This window comes from Aplidium turbinatum, chromosome 5, assembly GCF_918807975.1.
Source record: "Aplidium turbinatum chromosome 5, kaAplTurb1.1, whole genome shotgun sequence".
Lineage (NCBI taxonomy): Eukaryota > Metazoa > Chordata > Ascidiacea > Aplousobranchia > Polyclinidae > Aplidium > Aplidium turbinatum.
The window spans coordinates 29,798,921-29,821,777 of NC_137476.1; the positions used below are offsets into that span (position 1 = coordinate 29,798,921).

At 38.2% G+C, this 22,857-nt stretch overlaps 1 protein-coding gene across 1 annotated transcript in view; it reads left to right on the forward strand.

Moving 5' to 3' along the window:
• LOC145770815 (VWFA and cache domain-containing protein 1-like) overlaps window positions 1–22,857 on the forward strand; it is a 64,554-nt gene that overhangs the window by 17,310 nt on the left and 24,387 nt on the right. Inside the window, exons 7-13 of the mRNA XM_082582542.1 lie at window positions 17,350–17,494; window positions 17,803–17,871; window positions 18,586–18,729; window positions 19,049–19,098; window positions 19,543–19,675; window positions 20,120–20,269; window positions 22,671–22,792. Of these exons, the coding sequence (XP_082438668.1) occupies window positions 17,350–17,494; window positions 17,803–17,871; window positions 18,586–18,729; window positions 19,049–19,098; window positions 19,543–19,675; window positions 20,120–20,269; window positions 22,671–22,792 (813 nt within the window). The remainder of the gene's footprint in view (window positions 1–17,349; window positions 17,495–17,802; window positions 17,872–18,585; window positions 18,730–19,048; window positions 19,099–19,542; window positions 19,676–20,119; window positions 20,270–22,670; window positions 22,793–22,857) is intronic.

Genomic DNA, 22,857 nt, shown 5'->3' on the forward strand with positions numbered 1-22,857 from the left:
TGTTAAATAAATATATTCATTTCAGATCGACCCTAATTTCTCAAATACAGAGAAACTGGAATTTTTTCAAATTTTAAATAATTCTTATATTTTATTCGGGACATTGTCGTATTGGCACATAAAGGACAAATTTTACGTTTTTGATTAGCACTAAGTCCTTGACGTTCCCGCGCTTTTCAGAGTAAGCAGCAAAATTTTTCTCTCCAGGCCTAACTCAAAAAAATGGAATCATAAAAAATTAAAGCCTGGAAAAAAGTTAGTTTTAAAAAAACCAAGAAGAAAATTTGATTGTAGTCATATCAAAACAAAAATTTTCAAAATCAAGCAGGAAGTTAAAGAGATAATACAATTCGTAGAAACCTTGAGTTAGGCTAGCTAACAAGTCAACAGTCATTTTCTTTTTTGCATTTACGAAGTTAAATCACTGCTGCCAGTCAGATCGCCAAGTTTTTGAAGACAAAGCAAAGTAAGTTAAAAGAACTCCTTCTGGCAACCTTTACATTTTCTCAACCGAGCTATAATTATTTACCAGTGACGTTCGGTGGCTTAAACCGTTGGGAAAGCAACTTGGAAATATGCTGCAGCAAGGCAGTAGGCACGAAGGGCGTAACCGTCGGGCGAAGCCCGAAGGTGTGTTGCCAAAAGCAACACCTCCAGCGGGGGGTCTGGGGGGCCACCCCCCGAAATTTTTGAAAAACACTTCCAATTTGGTGGGCTCTGAGAGCATTTCCAAAACAAATCAAAAATAAAAATCTGTCAAATTGTGCTTCGCTTATGTCGTGATCATACATCCATTTAATGTTTAGAAGTCATGAACAATCTTAATTTTAACGTTGTAGGACCAAAATTCTGTGTTAGACATAGAATAATAGTTGTCTAAATGTTTAATTCGTCATAAATGTTCATTTTCAGATATTCAGTTAAGCCTACACTACAAAAACTAACGCTTAGGCCTAAACATTACAGCCGCAAGCAATTTGTACAAAAAGCTGGATAAGTTTGCCTCCTGCGTATAGAAGCTTAACAAACTAAATATTGCATCCGCACCTGAACGTTCATTGGCGAAGTAACGTTTTATCAACGCTGTAAAAAAGGCAAAGGCATGGCTATGAACGCTAGTACAGTAGGCTAAAGTACATGGCGAGGAGACATCAAAAAACAGCAACAAGCTTTTTGGCATTATGATGCTGTGCGTGTACCCTGACGAGAGACCATTCTGACGAGTTAGTCTATTCGCTCTAGCGAATGTACGCATTGACGTCACTGGGAAAGCACAACTAACCTACCATAACCATAACACATCTGATTGGCTAAGCAGCTGGTGACGTTTTGCAAAACGAGTGAGGATTGGATGAAACGAAGGCGTTTTTTGACATTTTTGAATCTGGGAAAGCAAGTTTGATAGTTGCTTACCTGGAGCCTCAGTGATTGTTTCTGACAGAAGCGTTTGCGTCAATTGGCATTTATAGGCAAGACATGCGGTTTGGTGAGGACTTAGACTACTCACAAGCGTTACGAGTAATTCTAGTCACGAATACAGTAATTTTCAAGTTAAAATAGACGTGATAAAAATGATAAGAAGTTAAACCTAGAATTCAGTCATTATATTTTGCATAGTTTTTGCTAAGGTAAGCACTGCTTTCCTTGCTTTCCCTCACCGATCGTCACTGTTATTTACCCAACCATAAGTAACCTTCAACCCAACCAAGACCAATTTCAGCCATCGACACCAAAGAAGTTAATTTACCATATTGGAAACTAAACAAATCGAATTTCAGAAGAAAAAAGATCAAATCTGGACAGTTTATTGTACGTTATCACTCCATTTTTTGTTTAATTTTATCTTTTTGTAATTCTGCACAATATTGGAGTTATCAGCTAGGTCAAGACTGACTGTTGATTTTTTTTTTTTTCTTTTAAGTTTCATACTTTGTGACGTAATAATAGTATTTATGAAATTTTTACCTTCCGAACTCGTATTTTATTCTTTTGTTTGACATTTCGTTTTCCGACATTGATTGGTATTATAAATCAACTACAGTAAATTAGGCTACGTCTACGTGTATTTATCTATTATCTGCGTCAGTCTTAATTCTCTTTTTAAATTGCATACTCTTAATCAGGTATCATTTTAACTCAATTCATTTTTTTTTTTCTGTACTACTGCTTGACGGAATTTTGCACTGAGTTACCTTTTATCAACTAATATAAGCATGGTAAATTAATTTAGTTCCTAGTTTCAAATTTAAATTATTACTTGCTGTGCCTAGTCAATCTCCAAAGTTCTTGCTAAATTAAATATTTCATAACGCAATAATACTGTTTTGTTTATTTTTCAAAGTTTTTCGTCTATCAACTGAAAGTCGCTCCGTAGCCTAATCGGTCATATTGTATTTACTCATTGCACATATATTTGTGAGTCATTTTTATTGTGTTTGTTGTAATGTCTACTACTAACATCAATTTCGATTCCAAAAACTACCTCTCTACATCAGATACTAAAAAATTCTTTCAGGACAGTAAAAAAACAAAGCTCTTTACAGAAAAAACGTCAAAGAAAACCTTCCTCACCCCCTGAGTAAGCAGACGTTGCTGAAATTAGTACAAAACTAAAGCATGGATCAAAAAAAACATTTATCAATATTTCATTTCAACATGGTTAGCTTAATAAAAAAACAAATCTAAATTAAAAGAATTAATGACTCAGTTGGATTTTAAACCTAATATAATATGCATAACGGAAACAAAATTAAAAATGGAAAATCCATTAGTTCGTCGTCGTCGTCGTCTGAGCTTCTGGGGCCGAGAGTCTATCCTTTTACCACCCCAGATTTACGATGTTCCCGGACTACACTAGATGGCTGCTAGAAAGCAGCCAGTCTTTGGTTTCATCATCCATGACACGCAGACCTTCCACTCCGCTAAGTGGCTTGAAGATGGTACAGTCATTGATGATGTGGTCTGCAGTCTGTTCCTCGGCACCACATTCACAGGAGGAAGAAGAAGCCATTCCCCATTGGTGCATGGTTGAGCGGAAAAGCCCGACGCCCGTACGGAGACGGTTGAGGCGCACCCATGCCTGTCTCTGTAGTGTCAGGCCGATGGGGCGTGTGTCGGCGTCGGGGATGAATGAATGGAGTCTGGTGGTGCTTGACCTCCATTCAGAATTCTATTTATGGTCCGCCTGTTGTGTTTTTAGCTCATTCAATCAGAGTCATACTGGAATTCTGTTTTATTATAAAATTGCACAACCAAGATATAGTGTGAAACCTGCAAAGTAAGCCCAAAACGAGAAGTGCCAATTAACAAAAGCATGCGGATGAATACTAAGCAAAAGAGAAGACCTGGGGAAACGAAAACAAAGTACATCGTTTCAATGCAAATAAACTAAAATACATAACACCTCCCCAATAAAATTTATGACCACCCATAACGAAAAGGTGGTTGGCGTCTTCTTTTTGATCGCCTTAATGTTTGTTCGTGATGCGATGACGATGATGGATCGTCGGTCGCTATCGGCGTCGATGAGTCCTCGGTCGCTATCGGCGTCGATGAATCCTCGGTCGCTGTCGGCGTCGATGAATCCTCGGTCGCAATCGGCGTCGATGGAACCGTAAACTCGTCAGCTGTCGATGACGACGTGAAAGTAGTCTCCCCTGGGTCCCCGTCTTCCGGCGAGATGTAACGCGGACGTAGCTGGTTGATATGGCGTCTCCATATTGGACCTCGAGGGTCCACTCGAACCTGCAAACTACGACTCCCGTGTCGCTTCACCACGACGGCAGGAACCCACCGAGGGCTTCGGCTTTGCCTGGAACCAAAGTATAAAGCATAACAAGGATCACCAACATCGAAGTTAATTGTTTTCCGGTTTTGTTTCCGAGGCGAAAGACTCGTCGATGGTTTCGTGATCTGAGCTGAGGAAGGAAGTAAAATATCTAATTTAGTACGTAGTTGTCGGTGGTTTAATAACTCACTGGGAGAGTAACCACTGGCATTAGGCGTACGGCGAAACTGCATCAAGAATTGAGTGGTGGCACTTTTAGGCGGTAACGACGATTTTCTCAACGCCTGCTTGAAAGTGCGCACCAAACGCTCTGCAGCACCATTCGTAGCTGGATGGTATGGTGCTCCAGTGATGTGGACTATACCCCTAGCTTTACAATAATTCTTGAAGTCTTCTGAAGAAAACGTAGTCGCATTGTCTGAGACAATGGAGTGGGGGTATCCAAAATGGGCAAAATCCTGCTCTAAAAGATCAATAGTAGCAGACGTCGATACGGAAGAAGTTGGGTGAATAGAAGGATACTTACTATAAGTATCGGTAACAATAAGCCAATTGGAACCTAAAAAATTAATAGCGTGATCGACATGAATTCGACTCCAAGGCTTCTCTGGAGCTATCCATGGGTGGATAGGAGCCTTGCTTCGTGCAGCTTGATGCTCACCACATGTAGTACATGTTCGGCAGAGGTCGACAATGTCCGCATCGATATTGGGCCAGTAGACTGCTGTCCTGGCCAGCTGTTTCATTCGCTGCATGCCGAAATGACCTTCGTGTAAAAGAGAAAAAATATCATTGCAGAGTTTAAAAGGAATAACTACTCTAGAACCATATAATAAACAACCATAACATGTTGTTAGAGAATCAGCAACTCTTCTGAACTGTTCGATTGGATCGTTAGCATTTGATTTCGCAGGCCATCCTTCTTGTGTAAAGCGAATGATTTTAGACAAGACTGGATCCTTGGAAGTTTCCTTGCGCAAAGTAGAAGAATCGGAATGACTAACCTGCGAATCCAACGTATCAATTGCGCAGACAATATCAACATCATCTGCACTTTCCTCCCCATCAAAAATTGTGTCATCGTTGGACGGAAGACGGCTCAAGGCGTCAGCATTTTGGTGATGCGTTGTTTTGCGATACTCTATAGTATAACTAAATTGACTCAAAAACAACGCCCAGCGTGCTAACCGGTTAGCCGCCAGCGAAGGGGTAGGTTTATCTGGACCAAAAAGTGAAAGTAAAGGCTTATGATCTGTTACCAAAATAAAATTCCTACCGTAGAGGTATTGGTAAAATTTCTTCAAATCGAAGATGATGGATAAAGCCTCCTTTTGGATTTGGCTGTAGTTTCTTTGAGACTTTGTCAAGATTTTCGACACATTGGCTATTGGCCTCTCGCTTCCGTCCGGGGAGCGGTGAAACAGTGTGGCGCCAATGCCCACGCTTGAAGCGTCGCATGCAATTCCTAAAGGAAGCAACGGGTTAAAGTGTACGAGAACATCGTCTGCGGAAAGAAACGTTTTTAATTTTGCAAAAACGCATTTTTCTTTGTGTTCCCATCTCCAAGGAACACCACTCTTGGTTAAATGATATAACGGTTGCGCTACCGTAGAAAAATCTGGGGGCATAAACTTAGAATAAAATTGAACCAACCCCAGAAAAGAACGTAATGTGCCAGCATTGGAAGGAGCAGGCATGTTCAGTACAGCATCGACTTTAGGACCCTTTGAAATCCCCTGTTTAGAAAGAACATGACCTAAGTACTCGACATTTGCCTGGGCAAATCTACATTTTTCCTTTCTACATCTAAGACCTTTCGAAGATAAACGATCGAGTAGTCGTTTAAGGTTCTGGAAATGCTCTTCCGCTGTAGCTCTACTTATCAAAATGTCATCCAGGTAGACTGCTACACCTGGAAGGTCACTAGTTAAATCATCCATTATCTTTTGGAAATGGCCTGGGGCAGAAGAGATGCCAAATGGCATAACATTTTGCAGTAAAACCCCTCTATGGGTACTTAATGCCAATATTTTTCGACTCTTTGGACCTAACCTAATCTGGTTATAAGCATCTGCCAGGTCAATCTTAGTGAATCCGTGGCCACCCCCTAGTTTACGCATTAGATCCTCTGGAAGAGGCAAAGGGTGCCTGTGAGTTTTAAGTTGTGGATTAACTGTCGAAGAATAGTCACCACAAACCCTTAATTTGGATTTCTTACCTTCGGTAGAAGCCTTGCGAACTGGTACTACAGGAGTTCCCCAGTCGCAAAATTGTACAGGTGTCCAGATACCTTTTTCTATGCCGGCGTCATAGGCAAGAGCTAAGTCTTCTTGAATGGCGAAAGGCACTGGTCTGGGCTTTGAAAACACTGGTTTACAATCAGAGTTAAACTCAATCTCTAATTCGTAATCCTGAAGACAACCTAACTCAGGTTTAAATAAGTCTTCGTATTGATCACATAACTCGGAACATGATTTTTGCAAGTTAAAATCTATGTCGTTGTGACAATGAATAGCATGCAAAAATGAAGAAAAGAACTTATCTACCGAAATATCTAGTGCTTGAATAGCATTACGCCCTAATAAGTTAAGGTTAGGGATTTCACATACCATAAATTGAACTGTGGTCGTCTTTCCCGATTTGTTGCAGCTCACTTCGGCAGTGAAAGATCCAATAATAGGCATCGAGTGCTTACTTGCCGACTGAAAACGTAGCTGCGGAGTCTGCAAGATAGGTTTGCCTAGCTGCGACCAAACTTCAGAAGAGATGAAATTTCCCCCTGTAGCTGTATCAAGTTCCATTAAGACGGGAAAAGACTTAATAAAAATTTGAACCTCGAGTTTAGGAACTTTACTCGACGAATTATGAACAGTATTTACCTCCTGTATGCAGTTGACCTTAGAAGAATGAACTTGTGCGGCTTTTTTACGACATGCGGATTGTACATGCCCTGTAAGTTTACAGAAATGACAGACCGCATTTTTAAATCTGCAGTTGTTAGCAAGGTGATTAGAGTTACCACATCGATAGCACTTACTTTGCTTGTTCGCATTAGCACTGGCCACTGTAGCTTTCTTGAAAGAATATCGTCTATCGGTGCCTTTAACTTTATGTACCACCGACGGTTCAGTGCCAAACACAGTCTCCTTAGCCACTTTTGCAGCGTCTTCCGTTTCTATGGCTATTTCAAGAGCACGTGAAAAAGTAAGATCGTCAGGTTTAATTTTAAAGAGAGCTTTAAGAACTGCTTCGTTTCCTACCGAGCACATAAAACAAGTACGCAAAGCTTCATCTAAAGCAGGGGTCGGCAACCTACGGCCCGCGGGCCGGATCCGGCCCGCCAAGCAAAATTATCCGGCCCGCAGCATTTTTGCAAATTGTAGTTGGCGGGCCAAAACGAACATCCCATTATTTTATGCTGCCATTTGGTTTTACATAACAGAATTAAGATTACTAAATGTTATGTAAAACTTTCGCAATTTTTACTTTTCCATATTTATCCGTAACGCTCACTTGTAATCACGTAGCCTGTGTACTTATGCCGCAACAATGCTTAGTTAGGGCATTGTCGCCATTTTGAATTTCCTTGATATTCTTTCTCTGCGAACTGCATTTTAGAGAGAGCGACGTTGCAGGCCTGACAGATAGTTTGATAGATTTGAAGTTTTAAGAATTAGTTTGTTTGAAGGTTGATAATTTAGAAATATGTGTAGCTTAGGAAGCAGGAATTGGCCTTTTTAGTGACAGCCGGTCCAGACTTTTAAATTACTTTATTTTTTAGAGTTATAATTTACTCCCAGTTCCATTTTTCCGTTTTTTTCAACAAGTGATTCTTGTCTTTGAAGAATTTGCTGCTTGTTAGAATCCACCAAGCATAGGAAATTATCACAAAGCGCCTTTGTACCCGCGACCTATCGATCACGGGTCGCTTTGTTATAGTAAACTAGGTTTGGGGCAAAATTTAGCTTAAGCTTGCAGAAGGTAGCATCAAGGTACTTGGCAGTTTCACCTTGAAGTCCGGTTATATTAGCCTATTTACTGCATGCTAGTTGCAGGCTACATGAGTTGCGTTAGTAATAGTCAATTAACCGTATATTTAACGGCAAGTTGAGAACACAACTTACTGATGACCACTTGCAAGATGTTATGATTCTTGCCTCATCCAACCTATCACCTGACCTTCAGAAACTTTCTAGCAGGAAACAACATCAAATATCACATTAATGTTGTGCTGTCAATAAATAAAGTACTTGGTGTTTTTCGTTACCAATTGTTACTAATTTTCTTTATATTAATCTATATAAGCCTATAGTAGCTAAATATGGAGATACTCTGATAAGAACGCCAATTTTAACAATATTATGAAAAGTAAAGAAAACGGAAGTGCAAATGGAAAACTTGTACGGCCCGTTGACATCTGCGCAGTTTTGTTTTGGCCCGCGACTGAAGAAAGGTTGCCGACCCCTGATCTAAAGGATTAGTAATAGAAGAAAAGTCGCACGTGGCAGCGGCTTGCCTTATTCGTGCACCCAATTCTCGAACAGTCTCACCTGGTTTCCGCTTCAAGTTGCTCCAGAAGCGAAATCGTTCACGAATAACGAAGCGCTTAGGGTCGAACTGTGCCTTCATGTAATTCGAAATTTCCTCCATTGTAAGTTCATTGATTGGCTTTTCTGTAGACTCTTGTGCGGCCAGATTGAGGATCATCTTGTAGATGCTGGCTGACTGGTTAGTGAGGAAAACTTGAGCCTTCTTTCCTTCAGGAACGGATTGTGCTTTTACAAATGTGCAAAAACGTGACCAATAATCAGTCCAAAGTTCTAAAGCTGAATCAAACTCACAAAATTTAGGAATGGCTTGAGATAATCGATTTTGGTTTTCTGATTCGCATGGAATTTTGAGGGCTGAAATTAACTCCTTCAGTTGTTCTTCATGATAACGTTCTTGCTGTTGCATTTGTTGTCGTGCCTGTTTTTCTTGTTGCTGCATTTGTTGTCGCATATGTTCTAGCTGCGACTGCATTAATTCCACCACCTTGTCCATATTGTAAAAAATTGTAAAAATTAAAAGTTGTAGAAAGTAAAACTCGTAGGGACTAAAACTGAACACTTCTGCGTACCACTGTAAGTTTCTCGTTCAGACGTTCAGCATCCCATCCTCGTCGCCAAATAACTCTGTTGTGTTTTTAGCTCATTCAATCAGAGTCATACTGGAATTCTGTTTTATTGTAAAATTGCACAACCAAGATATAGTGTGAAACCTGCAAAGTAAGCCCAAAACGAGAAGTGCCAATTAACAAAAGCATGCGGATGAACACTAAGCAAAAGAGAAGACCTGAGGAAACGAAAACAAAGTACATCGTTTCAATGCAAATAAACTAAAATACATAACAAGAATTCTATTTATGGTCCGCCCAAGTAGCCGCAGAGATGTCTTGTTCATCAGCTTCGTTGATCAGAAGCCGAGCGGCTGGCACGAATGGGTGTCTTGATTTCAGTCGGCGGGGTGCCTGTTTGGGAAGGCAAAGATCTTGTGGTGGAGAAGATGGTTAGGCTACAGTGCCCGTCGACCGAGGGACAGAGTGGCTTCTTCGCGACGAAGCTCAGCGGGTTGGATGCAGGCGAGAATGGGAGATTGTCCAATGGTGTGAGACGCAGGCATCCGGTCACTGTGCGCAGGGCACTGTTTATGGCAGTGTCGATGTTGTGGCAGTGAGCATTGCGGCACCAGACAGGTGCACAGTACTCTGCGGAAGAGTAGACAAGGGCTAAGGCTGCTATTCGCAAAGTGTCAGCCCTCGCCCCCCAGCTAGAGCCTGCCAGGCGCTTCAGTAGTGCAGCGCGGGATGTCAGTTTCTTGCGCAGTGACACCAAATGGTGGCGGTATGTGAGAGATCTGTTCAGTGTCACCCCAAGATACTTTGGCTCGGGGCAGAAGGACAGAGGTTTTCCGTTGTTGTGGACATGTAGCTCACGATCAGCTTCCCGATTTTGTAAGTGGAAAGCTGCCGCCACAGTTTTGGTTTTGCTGAGTTTCAGTCGCCAGTTCTGGAGATAAGCTGAGATGGTTTGCATGTCCTGACTCAAGGTGTCTTCTAGGTTTTCCCACGACTTTGTGGAGTGGAGAATTGCCAGATCGTCCGCATAAGCGTATTTTGCGGAGACCGTGGTTGGCAGGTCGTGGGTGTAGATGTTGAAAAGAAGTGGAGCCAGGACCGATCCCTGAGGGACGCCGTTTTTCAGGCGTCTCAGTCTGCTTCGCCGTGGATTGCCGGTGGTGAGGGTGAAGCTTCGATTCCTGACAAGTTCCATAATCATATGGACCATATGTCGGTCAGGAAGCAGGCGAAGCAGCTTGTACTGTAAGTAAGGCCGCGATGCCATAAAGTATCGTAGGCAGCTGTTCTGCACTAGCTGGGAAGCGATGGCATTTGCAGAAACGGGGCACTGGCGAGGGGAGTTTGCTGAGCGCTCAATGAGGTTGTTGATGATGCTCCATGCTTTGCGGCTTGAGTGTGAGAAGTCGATGGTTTGGACGGCTTCATTCCATCGCTCAAGCTTCTTTGCGTCCAGCCGCTCAAGTAGTCTGGTGGCGGCGGTGTTAGAAGCAATACCCGGGGTGGCGTTTAGGTAGGAGCGATAGAGAGCTTCACACTCAAGAGTCCCAGCATGGTGTATAGCTGGTTCGATGGCCACGTGGTATTGTGGCCTTTGTCGCAATTATTATAGCATTGCAGAAGTCCCGGTATGCCTCGTCTGCGTTGCATGTTTCAGGTGGTGGTAACTTTGCAGTAGACTCATTGGTCAAGAGACTGTATTGCTATGTTGAGCTGCAGAATGGTGGGGCGTCTGAACTTATCAATTGCCCCTTGCAGCTGTGCCGTCCGGGTGGAGGCTCTTTGTGGACAAATTTCGTTTCTCATCTAGTTGAAAGCAGATGGTACTCACAGGATGGGGCACGAGGAGCCATTTGTCGTCCATCCATTAGTTAATATAGCTGAATATAACTTTATACAAGCTGATTCCCCAACCAATGCTGGTGGCGTTGGAATGTACCTTCATAATTCAATCATTTACTCTCAACGGCAAGATCTACAATTTATAATCGAAGACTGTGAAAACATGTGGATATAGCTGTCTCATAACAATTCAAAAAAATTATTATAGGCGTTGTATACAGACATCCATCTTACTGTAATTTTGAAGTTTTCTTGGATAAATACAATGATACTTTACACATGATTCAAAAAGAACGTTGCGACTTCTTCGTTTTGGGTGATTTCAACATTGATTTAGCCAAATCCAACAAAGAATCCAGAATTTCTTCTTGTTTGCAAGCTGTAGCTTAACTGCTTTGGGATGCGCAAACTTGATTAATGTGCCTACCAGAATTACCAAAAGTTCGTCAACATTACTTGATCACATTTATACTAATAACAGTGAAAGTGCACAAACTAATGTATTGATTTATGATATATCTGATCACTTACCAACATTTTTATTAATCAAAACCGTACCACACAAAACGAAAAAACATCAATATTTAACAAGAAAAATTGAAAAAAATAAAATTGATGATTTTTTGAGTGATCTTTCAGATCAGCTTAAAAACCTCAAATTAACAACAAGCTTTGAAAATGTTAACGACAGCACTAATAAATTCATACTTATTATGCAAACACTAATCAACTCTCATTTCCCATTAAAAAACTCAGTAGGAAAAAGTCTGGATTGTACAACAAACCATGGATCACAAAAGGAATTCTGGTTTCAATCAAACACCAAAATAAATTATTCAAACTCTGCTACAAAAAAATTGTTCTGAAAAAAGTATTTTTTTACAAAAAATATAGAAACAAATTAGCTCACATTAAACAAATATCAAAACAAAACTAGTTCAAGCATCGCTTCAATGAATCGAGACACGACTCATCAAAAACATGAAAATCTATCAATGAACTTCTTCAAAAAACGAAAACTAAAACGAATATTCTTCCCAATGAACTTATTGCAGAAAACATTTCATGCAAAAATCGTGAACAAATATGCAACCAACTTAACTACCACTTTACACATATTAAAACTAACTTCACACTTAAAGCAAAAGTCAAACTTTGATTCATTCATGGGGCCTCCTTTAAAACAAACATGTGCGGTATATGAAACTGATGAAAGTGAAGTCGAATGTCTAATAAACAAACTAGATGTTAAAAAATCAGATGCACCAGATGACATCTCTTCTCGAATGTTAAAGTTATCAAAAAGTGTTATTGCACCTCATTTAACTAAACTTTTCAATGCATTCTTGAAACAAGGAATATTTCCTGACACTCTAAAAATTGCAAAAGTTATTCCTGTTTTCAAGAAAAACGCAAAAACAGATCCAAGTAATTACCGTCCTATTTCCTTGCTTTTAAATATCAGAAAACTTCTAGAAAAAATAATTTGCAAACGCTTGATAAGCTTCCTTGACAAATTCAATGTGATTAATGATCAACAATTTGGATTTAGGGAAGGTCATTCTACAACGTTAGCAATAAGTAATCTTTATGAAAGACTAATTAAACTCAAAGAAAAAAAATCATTACGTTTACCTGTTGTTTCTTGACTTAGCAAAAGCGTTTGACACCGTTAACCACCAAATACTTCTAAAAAAGCTAGAGTGTTATGGCTTGAGAGGCTTAATTGGAGGCCTTATAAAATCTTACTTACACAATCGTAAACAATATGTTTTTGCTGATGGCTTCAAATCAAAACATGAAAATATCACATGTGGTGTTCCGCAAGGATCTGTACTTGGACCATTGTTTTTTTTGCTGTACATAAATGATTTGCCTCTTATAACAACTTTCGATTCTCAGCTATTTGCTGATGACACTATTTTATTTACTTCAGCAACATCTATTTTGCAATTGCAACAAAACGTTGAAACTGAGATGCATGCAGCTTATCACTGATTGGTTCAATGCAAACAAATTATGCATCAACTACTCCAAGACGTTTTACATGTTACTTGAACGAAAAGAGAGGTCCACTTCTAAACTAAATGTAGTCTTAAACAATACAAAAATTCAAAAAACAAACAACATCAAATATCTTAGCATATTTCTTGATGACAAACTAAATTGGAACTATCACATTGAAGATCTATCTGGGAGATTGGCGATAATATCTGGAATATTTTATAAAATTAGAAACTACACAAACAAATAAAGCATGTTAACGCTGTACTATGCTCTTGCACGCTCAATAACACAATATGGCATTTTATGTTGGGGTTCAAGCACACAAAAACTGCTCAAGAAAATTTCAACAATGCAAAATCGAATCATTCGCACAATAACCTTTAGCAACAGAAGAGCAAAACTTTCACCACTGTACCAAGATCTCGACATACTTCCTATCATTAATTTGCATGAACTAGAAATTTCTAAATTTGTCTTTAAATTTAAAAATATGCTATTACCAGGCTACTTTCAGGAAATTACTGAAGTACATTGCCATGGCACGAGAGCTTCTCAAAAAAATAACTTTCACTTACATAGTGTCAGCTCAAGAAAAGGTCAAGGCAGTTTGAAATTCTTACGCCCAAAAATATGGAATGATTTACCTTCAGAAATAGTTGGGGCTACGAGTATTAAAACTTTCACAAAAAAACAAAAAAATTATTATATGAATGAACTTGGTCCGTGACTGTTTTTATTGTCACAACATTGATGATTCTTTCGGATTGAACATTGTTAGTACTATACGTAGGCTTACTACTCATGAACTTGTGCGACGTACTAGCCTACTTATTAACGACTGCAATCTTATTAACTGTACTCAAGTCGGCCTATAAACTGACTGACTTTGTTAAAGTATGATTTTATATACTACGATAGGCCTACTTTTAGTGTTTTTACTTCGTCCTTTATGCTAATGCCAGCAGTTATCAGTTGTTGTTTTTGCACAGGTGTTTTCTTTTTTTGTCTTGTTTTTCTCATACTAACTTGCTTTTGTAGGGCGTGATATTTTTTGATGTTTCAATAAAACCACAGGGCTAGGAATCCACTTTTTGTTTACATTTTTGTGGAACTTATGCTTATCTTTTTGCAACGTAATGCCGATGCTTTACATTTGTCACATTAAAAACACGGGAAACAGCTGACTCGATGACTAATATAGCCTTTCGCTGCTTCCTGTCTGTTGTTGAATATATTTGTACCGGTTTATATTTGTACCGTATACTATTTTTTTGCAGCAGACAAAATAAAAGGTTTCTCTCTCTCTCTCTCTCCTATACTTATGCAATGCTTATGCAAAATGCAAATTATGCAATTGATTGAGTTTCGCTTTTAGCAGCATGATCGTTGCTTACTTCACACTGCTGATTCTAACGATCTGCTATGACGAGTCTCGTCATAGCACATGACTAGGGAACTGTGTTCCGAAAGCTAGTGTAATTCGATATCGCCACAACAAACTCGCAGCATCAACTGCATCAGGCTTAAACAGATCGTTAGTATCTACAGTCTACATTGTACTAAACTTATGTTCAGCAAACAAACGTTTCAAAAACTATACTGTCTTCATCTTCAGTGCTATCTTTTTCTTCTTCTTGCGTTTGAGGCCGCCACAGATCACGTTGTTACATCCAGGCGCAACAGCCAATGGATTGTATATGTGTATTCATCGAGGGTTGTTAGGTCCACGTATCTGTCCTGGGGTCGATATGCAGGACAATGGTAGATAATGTGGTGTGCAGTTTAAAAATTTGAGCCACGCGCACAAGATGGTGAATGTGTTCAATGAAATGTGTTTAGTGTGTAACATGTATCATGTTTTTAAATAACAAATTTATATTTTAACATTTAACCGAAATTCATCATTATTGCAAAGTGCATTTCAATGCTGCAAATTCTAAACCTAACGCTCTCACAGAACATAAGTCAAGCTTCCTGTTAACAAACGCCACTCACACAGAATCTAGCTCAACACATCTGTATTTCTAATGCGACATAACTATGAAACCGGTATAGCTTTTCCCTTGATTCTTACGATAGCTATTTATTGATGAAAAGGCTCTACCGGTATATTATGAAGTAAGCGGGGAATTGAAAAACTCAGGCATTCGACATTAGACTTGCAAAGCGAACAGACTGAACAACGGCAGAACGAGAGAACTAAAATTCACGCCGGGAGAATGTCACTCATCCGACACCCGTCTCAATAAACAAGATTAGTCAGTCAATTTTCTCAACTCCCCGAATACTAAAACTTGTAACATTGATAAACAATAAAATGTATGATTCTATTTGATTGGTTTACTTTTTGTAGGAAGTCATATCCCTAGACTAGACAGCCAGAAGCCTAAATTATCCTTTTAATTAGAGACTTAGAGTCTCTCAATATTCTTTAAATTATCCTTTTTATTTTCCTTGTAAAAAATAATACGACAGTTAGAAAGCCAAACCCTACGCTGACAACTTAAGATAGGCAAATCCCTACACTAAGGGGAGTAGAAAGCTAAGAACCCTACAAGTGCTATAAATGTAAGCAATCTAGGATGCCGTATAGTTTCAAATTGAATTCCAGCTAACGTCACAAGGACTAATTAACAAGCTATTATGAGTGAAAAAACGTAATAGAACTGATGATGTTCGCCCTTCGTTTCCGAAGATGGCCAATGAGACTGAGATCAAGCTTCTTCTTTTTTTTTTAGTGTGGGCTTTGGTCAGTGTAGGCTACATGAGTGCGGAGATGGCTGATGAGGCTTATCTGTGCGGTGAAGCTTCTGCTGCAGGATGGACATTGGAAGGATGGTTGACTAGGTCCACGGTTTTTTGAGGCTCGGGCCTTGCGATGTTCTCGTTTTCTGACAGCAGATAGCGTACGGTGTTTCTCGGCTGATTCTGCGCCTTTATAAATAAGACTGCGCCAAGTTGGTCGTTCTGCGGCTAAGTCTTCCCACAAATTTACGTCGATGGCGAATTCATTCATGGAAGCTTTTAAAGTGTCCTTAAAGCGTTTTCTTTGACCACCTACATGACGTTTGCCGTTAGTCAGTTTTTCGTAGAGCAGTTGTTTAGGTATGCGGTGGTTCGGCATCCGGTGGACGTGGCCAGCCCATCTTATTTGTGCCTTTTTTATGAGGGTAAGAGCGCTGGGCATGTTCGCTTTACTGAGAACTTCGGTGTCTGGGACTTTGTCCTGCCATCGAATCTTGAGAAGCTTTCGGAGGCAGGAAAGGTGGAAGTGGTTTACCTGCCTTTCGTGTCTCCTATAAAGAGTCGAGGCCTCACATGCATACAGAAGGGTCGTCAAAATAACAGCTTTGTAAACTTTTAGCTTTGTGGGCAGCTTGATTCTCCGCCTCTCCCATACGTTAGACCTCAATCTACCGAAGGCGATAGATGCTTTGGCGATTCTGTTGTTGATTTCCAGGTCAATGGTGGCTGTGTTAGAAAGAGTACTACAGAGATACTTGAAACTTTAACATGCATGTAGTTTCTGGTCGTTTACAGTGATGAGTGATTCGCTAGAGGATTTTCCAGGGGCTGGTTGATACATTGCCTCTGTTTTTTTTGTGCTGATGGTTATTCCAAAATTATCGCAAGCAGAGGAGAACTTGTTCATTTGTTGTTGGGTTTCGCTTTTGGTACAGGCGTTCAGGGCACTGTCATCCGCGTACAGAAGTTCCTTAATGACAGTTTAGGTCACTTTGGTGATTGCTTTGAAGCGCCTCAGGTTAAAAAGTTTTCCGTCACAACGATAGCGAATTGGATACCATTGCAGTCTTCATCTCTGAAAGCATCTGTTAGCATTGCTGAAAACATCATGCTAAATAAGGTAGGTGCCAGGACACAGCCCTGTTTAACACCGTTTGTAACTGGGAAGGCTTCAAAGAATTTATTGTCATCAACAACGTAGCCCATCATTTCATCATGAAATTGTCTTACAATGGAGATGTATGTGTGTTTGGGCATCCGTATTTGTGCATGATCTTCCACAATCCTTCCCTGCTCACTGTATCAAAAGCTTTGGTCAAATCGACAAAGACAGTGTAGAGGTCTTGGTGTTGCTCCATGCATTTTTCTTGAAGCTGTCTGGCGCAAAGATCATATCTACAGTTCCTCGACCCTGGCGAAATTGGAAATCCGTAATCCGAAAATCCGTAATAGAACTAAAAGTTTCATGAAATGACAAGTAACAGAAGTCAAGAGTATTGTATTTACAAATCACTAGCAATATTTACAGCCAATCTTTAACCTTATATAAACACATGATAAAAGTTCCTACTTTATCTGTTCGGTTTCGATTGTGTTTGTAACGAACTTTTGTCCTCAGTTGGTGTCATTGACACTGTTTCTTTTGGGTATATGGGCTACTGTAGTTTCAGTATAGTTTTTGAAACGTTTGTTTGCTGAACATACGTTAGTATCTATGTTTTGCGCTCTTCATTTTTTTATTAGATTAACCAGGCGTTCTAACCATTTTGCTCTTGCGTATAGACTAATTGCTCAAAAATCGAAATTTGTAATCTCTTCCGAGCAAATAATGACATTTTTTAAATCACACCAGTTCATCATTGTGACTACATCAGAAGACACGCGGAAATTTAGCGAAGTTAGCAAAAATGGCGATTGTTTCACCGAAAGCTTTGCTCGAGGGACGCCACAAAACAAAGAACGCATGGCGGAATTTTTAAACACGTTGCGGGCAAATGGTAACAACCTGTTGTATGTAATTGTGGTTACAAAATAACTTCAATAAGGTAATTGCAACATTTTTCTTTTGCTCATATTTGACTTATTCTGACACTTTCCATATTAATAGTGTGTGTTTTCAAAAATGGCAGGCTAAAGTTAGAAGAATGGAATACCTCTAAATGTGTGTACTGTTTAATTTTTAAAGTTTATGCAATATTTTTAGAATTTTTATTGCTTAGAATCCAAACGTAAGCCTTTATTGATTTTTACGCTTTTCTATAATTGAAAATTTGTTAATTTTTGATGTTCAATCCTTCGTGAACAGGTAAAACTCTTTACGTCAGTGCACTTATCAAGGCATTTGGATATTTTGCAAATGAAACCTCCAATACAAGTAAGCATAAAACTAATTTAGTTTTGGTTAGTTTACGTAAGTGATTTTTTACCAATGCATACTTCTGTTGAAGTTTACCAACAACAAGCCTTTTTGTTATACTGCACTGTACAAGACAACTAAGCGCAACAAACAATGAACTATTGAGAAAAGGGAGTGTCCTTCCTGGCAGTTAGCAGTAGTCTGAGTACTCACTAAAGCAGCAAGCAATTGTGCTTTGTTAACCAAAACGATCTAGCCTCCACGCTAGCCATAAAGACCATCGAATCAACTATAATGTTTCTGGGCAGCCGAAGCGGATTGTAATACATATAAAATTTTGTACCACAAATCAACTCTTCATACAACATATCATATATCAATACTGTAAAACTGCAGACAGTGTACACCATTTCGGCCTTCCGGCATCCTTAATGCAGTAGGTACACTGTTATGGCCATGGAGATATATACCTCCATGTGACATTTTCCCATTTGTGGAATCTAAGCTCCAAAAATGGCACTACTGCCAACTTTGCCAGTGCTCAAATTGCAAGAAGTGAGCTTTGCGCAATGCATAGCAAGGTGCCTCCAATAAAGTGCTCAATCGGCGTAAGCCAACCCTAAACTATATAGTATAAAATACTTTATAGAAATGCTTCATCATCTTGGATGAAAACAGAATAATAATAAGACTTGTAATTCAAGTCGGTTACATATTTGTTGTCGTTTCTAGAAAATGAGACAAGTAAAATAATTCTCTTTGTATCCAATGGTGAACCTGAGGAATCCCATGTGAATATATTAGAGGTCTTCAAAAGAGAAAATGCGCTACTAAACAATGCCGTAAGAATCTTCGCTTATGGTCTTGGAAATGCAAGTTAGTGAAGTTTTATGTGATAGTGATGAAATGACTACTTTTGCAACGGAAAAATGAAAAGAACAAATTTTTGTATTTTGTTCTCTCGCTTGTCGTAAATTTGGTTTGAGTCCTTTTTCTGCTTTTATTTTGGCGTTTGCTTTAGTTGTTTTTAGTTTGCGAGGTAGCTGCATTTTTTACAGATTAAATTTCGAATTGAGGATGTAATCACACAGATGAATTCATGGCTATTAAAACTCTAATGTACAAACAGATTTAGTTTGTGTGGACTGCTCGTATTTTAAAAAGAGCAAAGGTTTGATTTTTCGTTTGATTTCAGACTTCAGCGTATTAAACAGTTTGTCAACACTTAATCCAATGCCATCAAAAGTAAGTCTTGGTTTTGAAGAATGTGCAAAACATTTTCAAATTGTATGAGATTTCAAGACATAATTTACAAACTTTTGACTAGGCATTGCCATTATAGACAAGCCAATTATAAAAAGAATTATAAACTAGGCACTGGCATCAAAGAAAATGGGACCGAGAGAAAAGAACTTGCCCTCCCCACTCCCATTGTTACAAAAAGTTTAATATAATGAAAAATTCACCGTCTTGTTCCCCGAGCCATAGCACCAAGTATGGGATACTAAGTCAACGATAAAGTTTAACAAAACGTATTTAAAAATTAAAACTGCCTTTAACTGCTGTGTCAGAGAGTATTTGATCTTGTGCTGATAGCGGGAAAGAAACCACTTTGTTTAACGCATTGTAGCTACTATGGGCATAACAAGTCTAAAATATGGCAGTTTATTATTCAACATTTATTTTCAGGAAGGCCTATTTAATAATATAAAAGACCCTACCGATGTTTTAGAGGAATTACCTAATTATTATTTACATTTTTCAACTGATGATACAAACGATCCAGTGTGGACAGCTCCATATTTGGATGATGGCAATTTAGGTATGAATAAATGTTGGTATAATTGCAAGAAGTATTTAAAAAAAAAAATCAACTCTTGCTCTTCCTAAAACATTTCAAAAATACTAGACTGATACATAAACTTAATAAATCATTCTATTATTTTAATTAACGACTATTAGACCCCCCTCAAAGTGGCTATCTTACAAAATCATTTTTTAAAAATTAGCAGATTAGATTTGTTAGATTTCTCCTGTTCTTTCGCAGTTAACTTATGGTGATAAGCAAATTTTAAGCTAATTATATGAATTTATCTGATGTGTCGCTGAAAAGTTTACTATTCGTTACTTTTCTGATCTTGAACAAACGGAAAGTTTAAGAACCTATCATACAACAATAAACCTGCATTGTAAGTTGATCGAGTCTTTATTTAATTTAATATCTTCAAAACAAAATCTACAAAACAAAAATTTTGCCATTCACCAGGTCAAATCATGACGGTTTCACTTCCTGTCTTTGTAAACAATACAAGGGTTGGAGTTGTGGCGTCTGACGTTCGTTTGGATGATTTGGTTTCAATATCAAGGTTCTTTGAACCCAGTGAATATTCCTTTTCATTTATAATAGATGGAAAAGGTTTGTTGTTTTTTTACTGCAATGAATATTGCTGTTTTTTGGTCGTTTTAAAGAAAATTATAGAAGTCTAATTGTGTTTAATATTATCTGAAAGGATTAATTCATAAAATGCGGTAGTGTTAATGATAAATACTACGTAATATTATTAAGATTAAATAAGGTATAAAAATAGAACATATAAATATATCACAATAATTATAGTATTAATAATAGAAATGCCTTTTTCAAATATATGTTTAGCCAACAGTTATATTATTATTAAACCATAGTTTCTTGAACTTTCAATTAATTTTATCCAGAAACCTCACCCTTACAAGTTTTTTTAAATTTTACATTTCTACAACAAATTATTTAAATATTTAATCATTTTTTCGTCATTTGTTTGCTAATATCTTATTACCTCATGGCATGATGCTTTAATTCAAAATGAACTTCAAATAAAAATGTGATTTGACCATTGACATGACCTACATTGAAACCAACAAACTCATTTCAGTAAAGTAGGCTTTTATAAACTTAAAACGTGAATATCCTGCAATTGAAAACTAGCTTTAAAGAATGTTAACAGAAAGTATTAAATGACAAACTAAAACAAGACTCTACTTAAACTGCCGATTGCACTGCTACACTGTTAACTGAAAACTAGAGAATGATATGGGGCGCCGTTTGGAAAAACACAATTTAGCAATTTTGCAACACCAATTTAGCAATTTTGCAACACATTTAGCTATATTGCAACAATTTACCTAAATTGCAAAAATACGATTTAGTTATATTGCAGCAATTTAGCTAAATTGCAAAATACGATTTAGCTAAATTGCAACAATTTAGCTAAATTGCAAAATACGATTTAGCTAAATTGCAACAATTTAGCTAAATTGCAAAATACGATTTAGCTAAATTGCAACAATTTAGCTAAATTGCAAAATACGATTTAGCTAAATTGCAACAATTTAGCTAAATTGCAAAATACGATTTAGCTAAATTGCAAAATACGATTTAGCTAAATTGCAACAATTTAGCTAAATTGCAAAATACGATTTAGCTATTTTGCAACAATTTAGCTATATTGCAGCAATTTAGCTAAATCGTATTTTTGCAATTTAGGGTGCAAGTATAGAATCCGACACCCTGGTAAACATGACCTCACAAAACGGACGCAACTACTACATAGGGGGTGAAAAAAAGGATCCTGAAAAGCGGCGGAATGAAGGTGATAAAGCGGAATGGACATGGATTTTTTGACAATTTTACTGTGTTTTTACAATTAGCTGGGCGGTTAAGTTTGAACGACGATTGCTCGTTTGGTAGATGAGATATAAACCTGAAACTTTTCAGGTGAATAAAGCAAGACATACTCTTTCAATTTGTAAAGGATGAATGATTTTCTTGTAAAAATTGAATTGCTGAGAATCGATGCAAATTGGTGAAGTTTAAGTTATCACAAGATAAAGATGGTACTTATTTTGTGCTACTGTTTAATTGAAGCAAGACATACTCTTTGCAGTTGCGTTAGATTGGTACTTTTATTGTAAAAATTAAAATGCGAGCAGAAATTAGATAGCTACAACACATTTAGTTGCAAACGTTTTATATTTTTATTTTTAAAGTTTAATTGGGTAAATTTTTAGTTGAATTTATGCAATTTGGTAAATTTTATGTCATTCTAGGTAGTTATATTCAACACTCGACGTTGGTTTAAAGTTTTTATTGTAAAAACACAGTAAAATTGTCAAAAAATCCATGTCCATTCCGCTTTATCACCTTCATTCCGCCGCTTTTCAGGATCCTTTTTTTCACCCCCTATGTAGTAGTTGCGTCCGTTTTGTGACGTCATGTTGACCAGGGTGTTGGATTCTATACTTGCACCGTAAATTGCAAAAATACGATTTAGCTCAATTGCTGCAATATAGCTAAATTGTTGCAATATAGCTAAATCGTATTTTGCAATTTAGCTAAATTGTTGCAATTTAGCTAAATCGTATTTTGCAATTTAGCTAAATTGTTGCAATTTAGCTAAATCGTATTTTGCAATTTAGCTAAATTGTTGCAATTTAGCTAAATCGTATTTTGCAATTTAGCTAAATTGCTGCAATATAACTAAATCGTATTTTTGCGATTTAGGTAAATTGTTGCAATATAGCTAAATGTGTTGCAAAATTGCTAAATTGGTGTTGCAAAATTGCTAAATTGTGTTTTTCCAAACGGCGCCCCATAGAATGAACCAGTACGATAGAATTAGAAACCAAGAGAAGCCAAGCCAGGCAATCGGCAAACCCACACTGCGCTGTCGGCAAGAGAGATGTGGTGCGTGACGACACGCGCTACACCACAACCATTCTAATTAAAGGCAATGCTTTGTGAAGTCATTTTCACACATTACTTTCTTTTGTTCGTGTAGGCTTGATTTTGAATCATCTTAAGTTTCCCAGCGGTATCAAGACGAAATCTAGTTTGGTCTATGCAACCGCATTAGAGCAAGATCCTGAATTTCTGCCTGTCCTCGATTCGATGAAAAGGCAGGTATAGCTGTTAGGCATCAGAAATATATCAAAAATGATCAAAAGTGAGAAAAACTAACTGGTAAA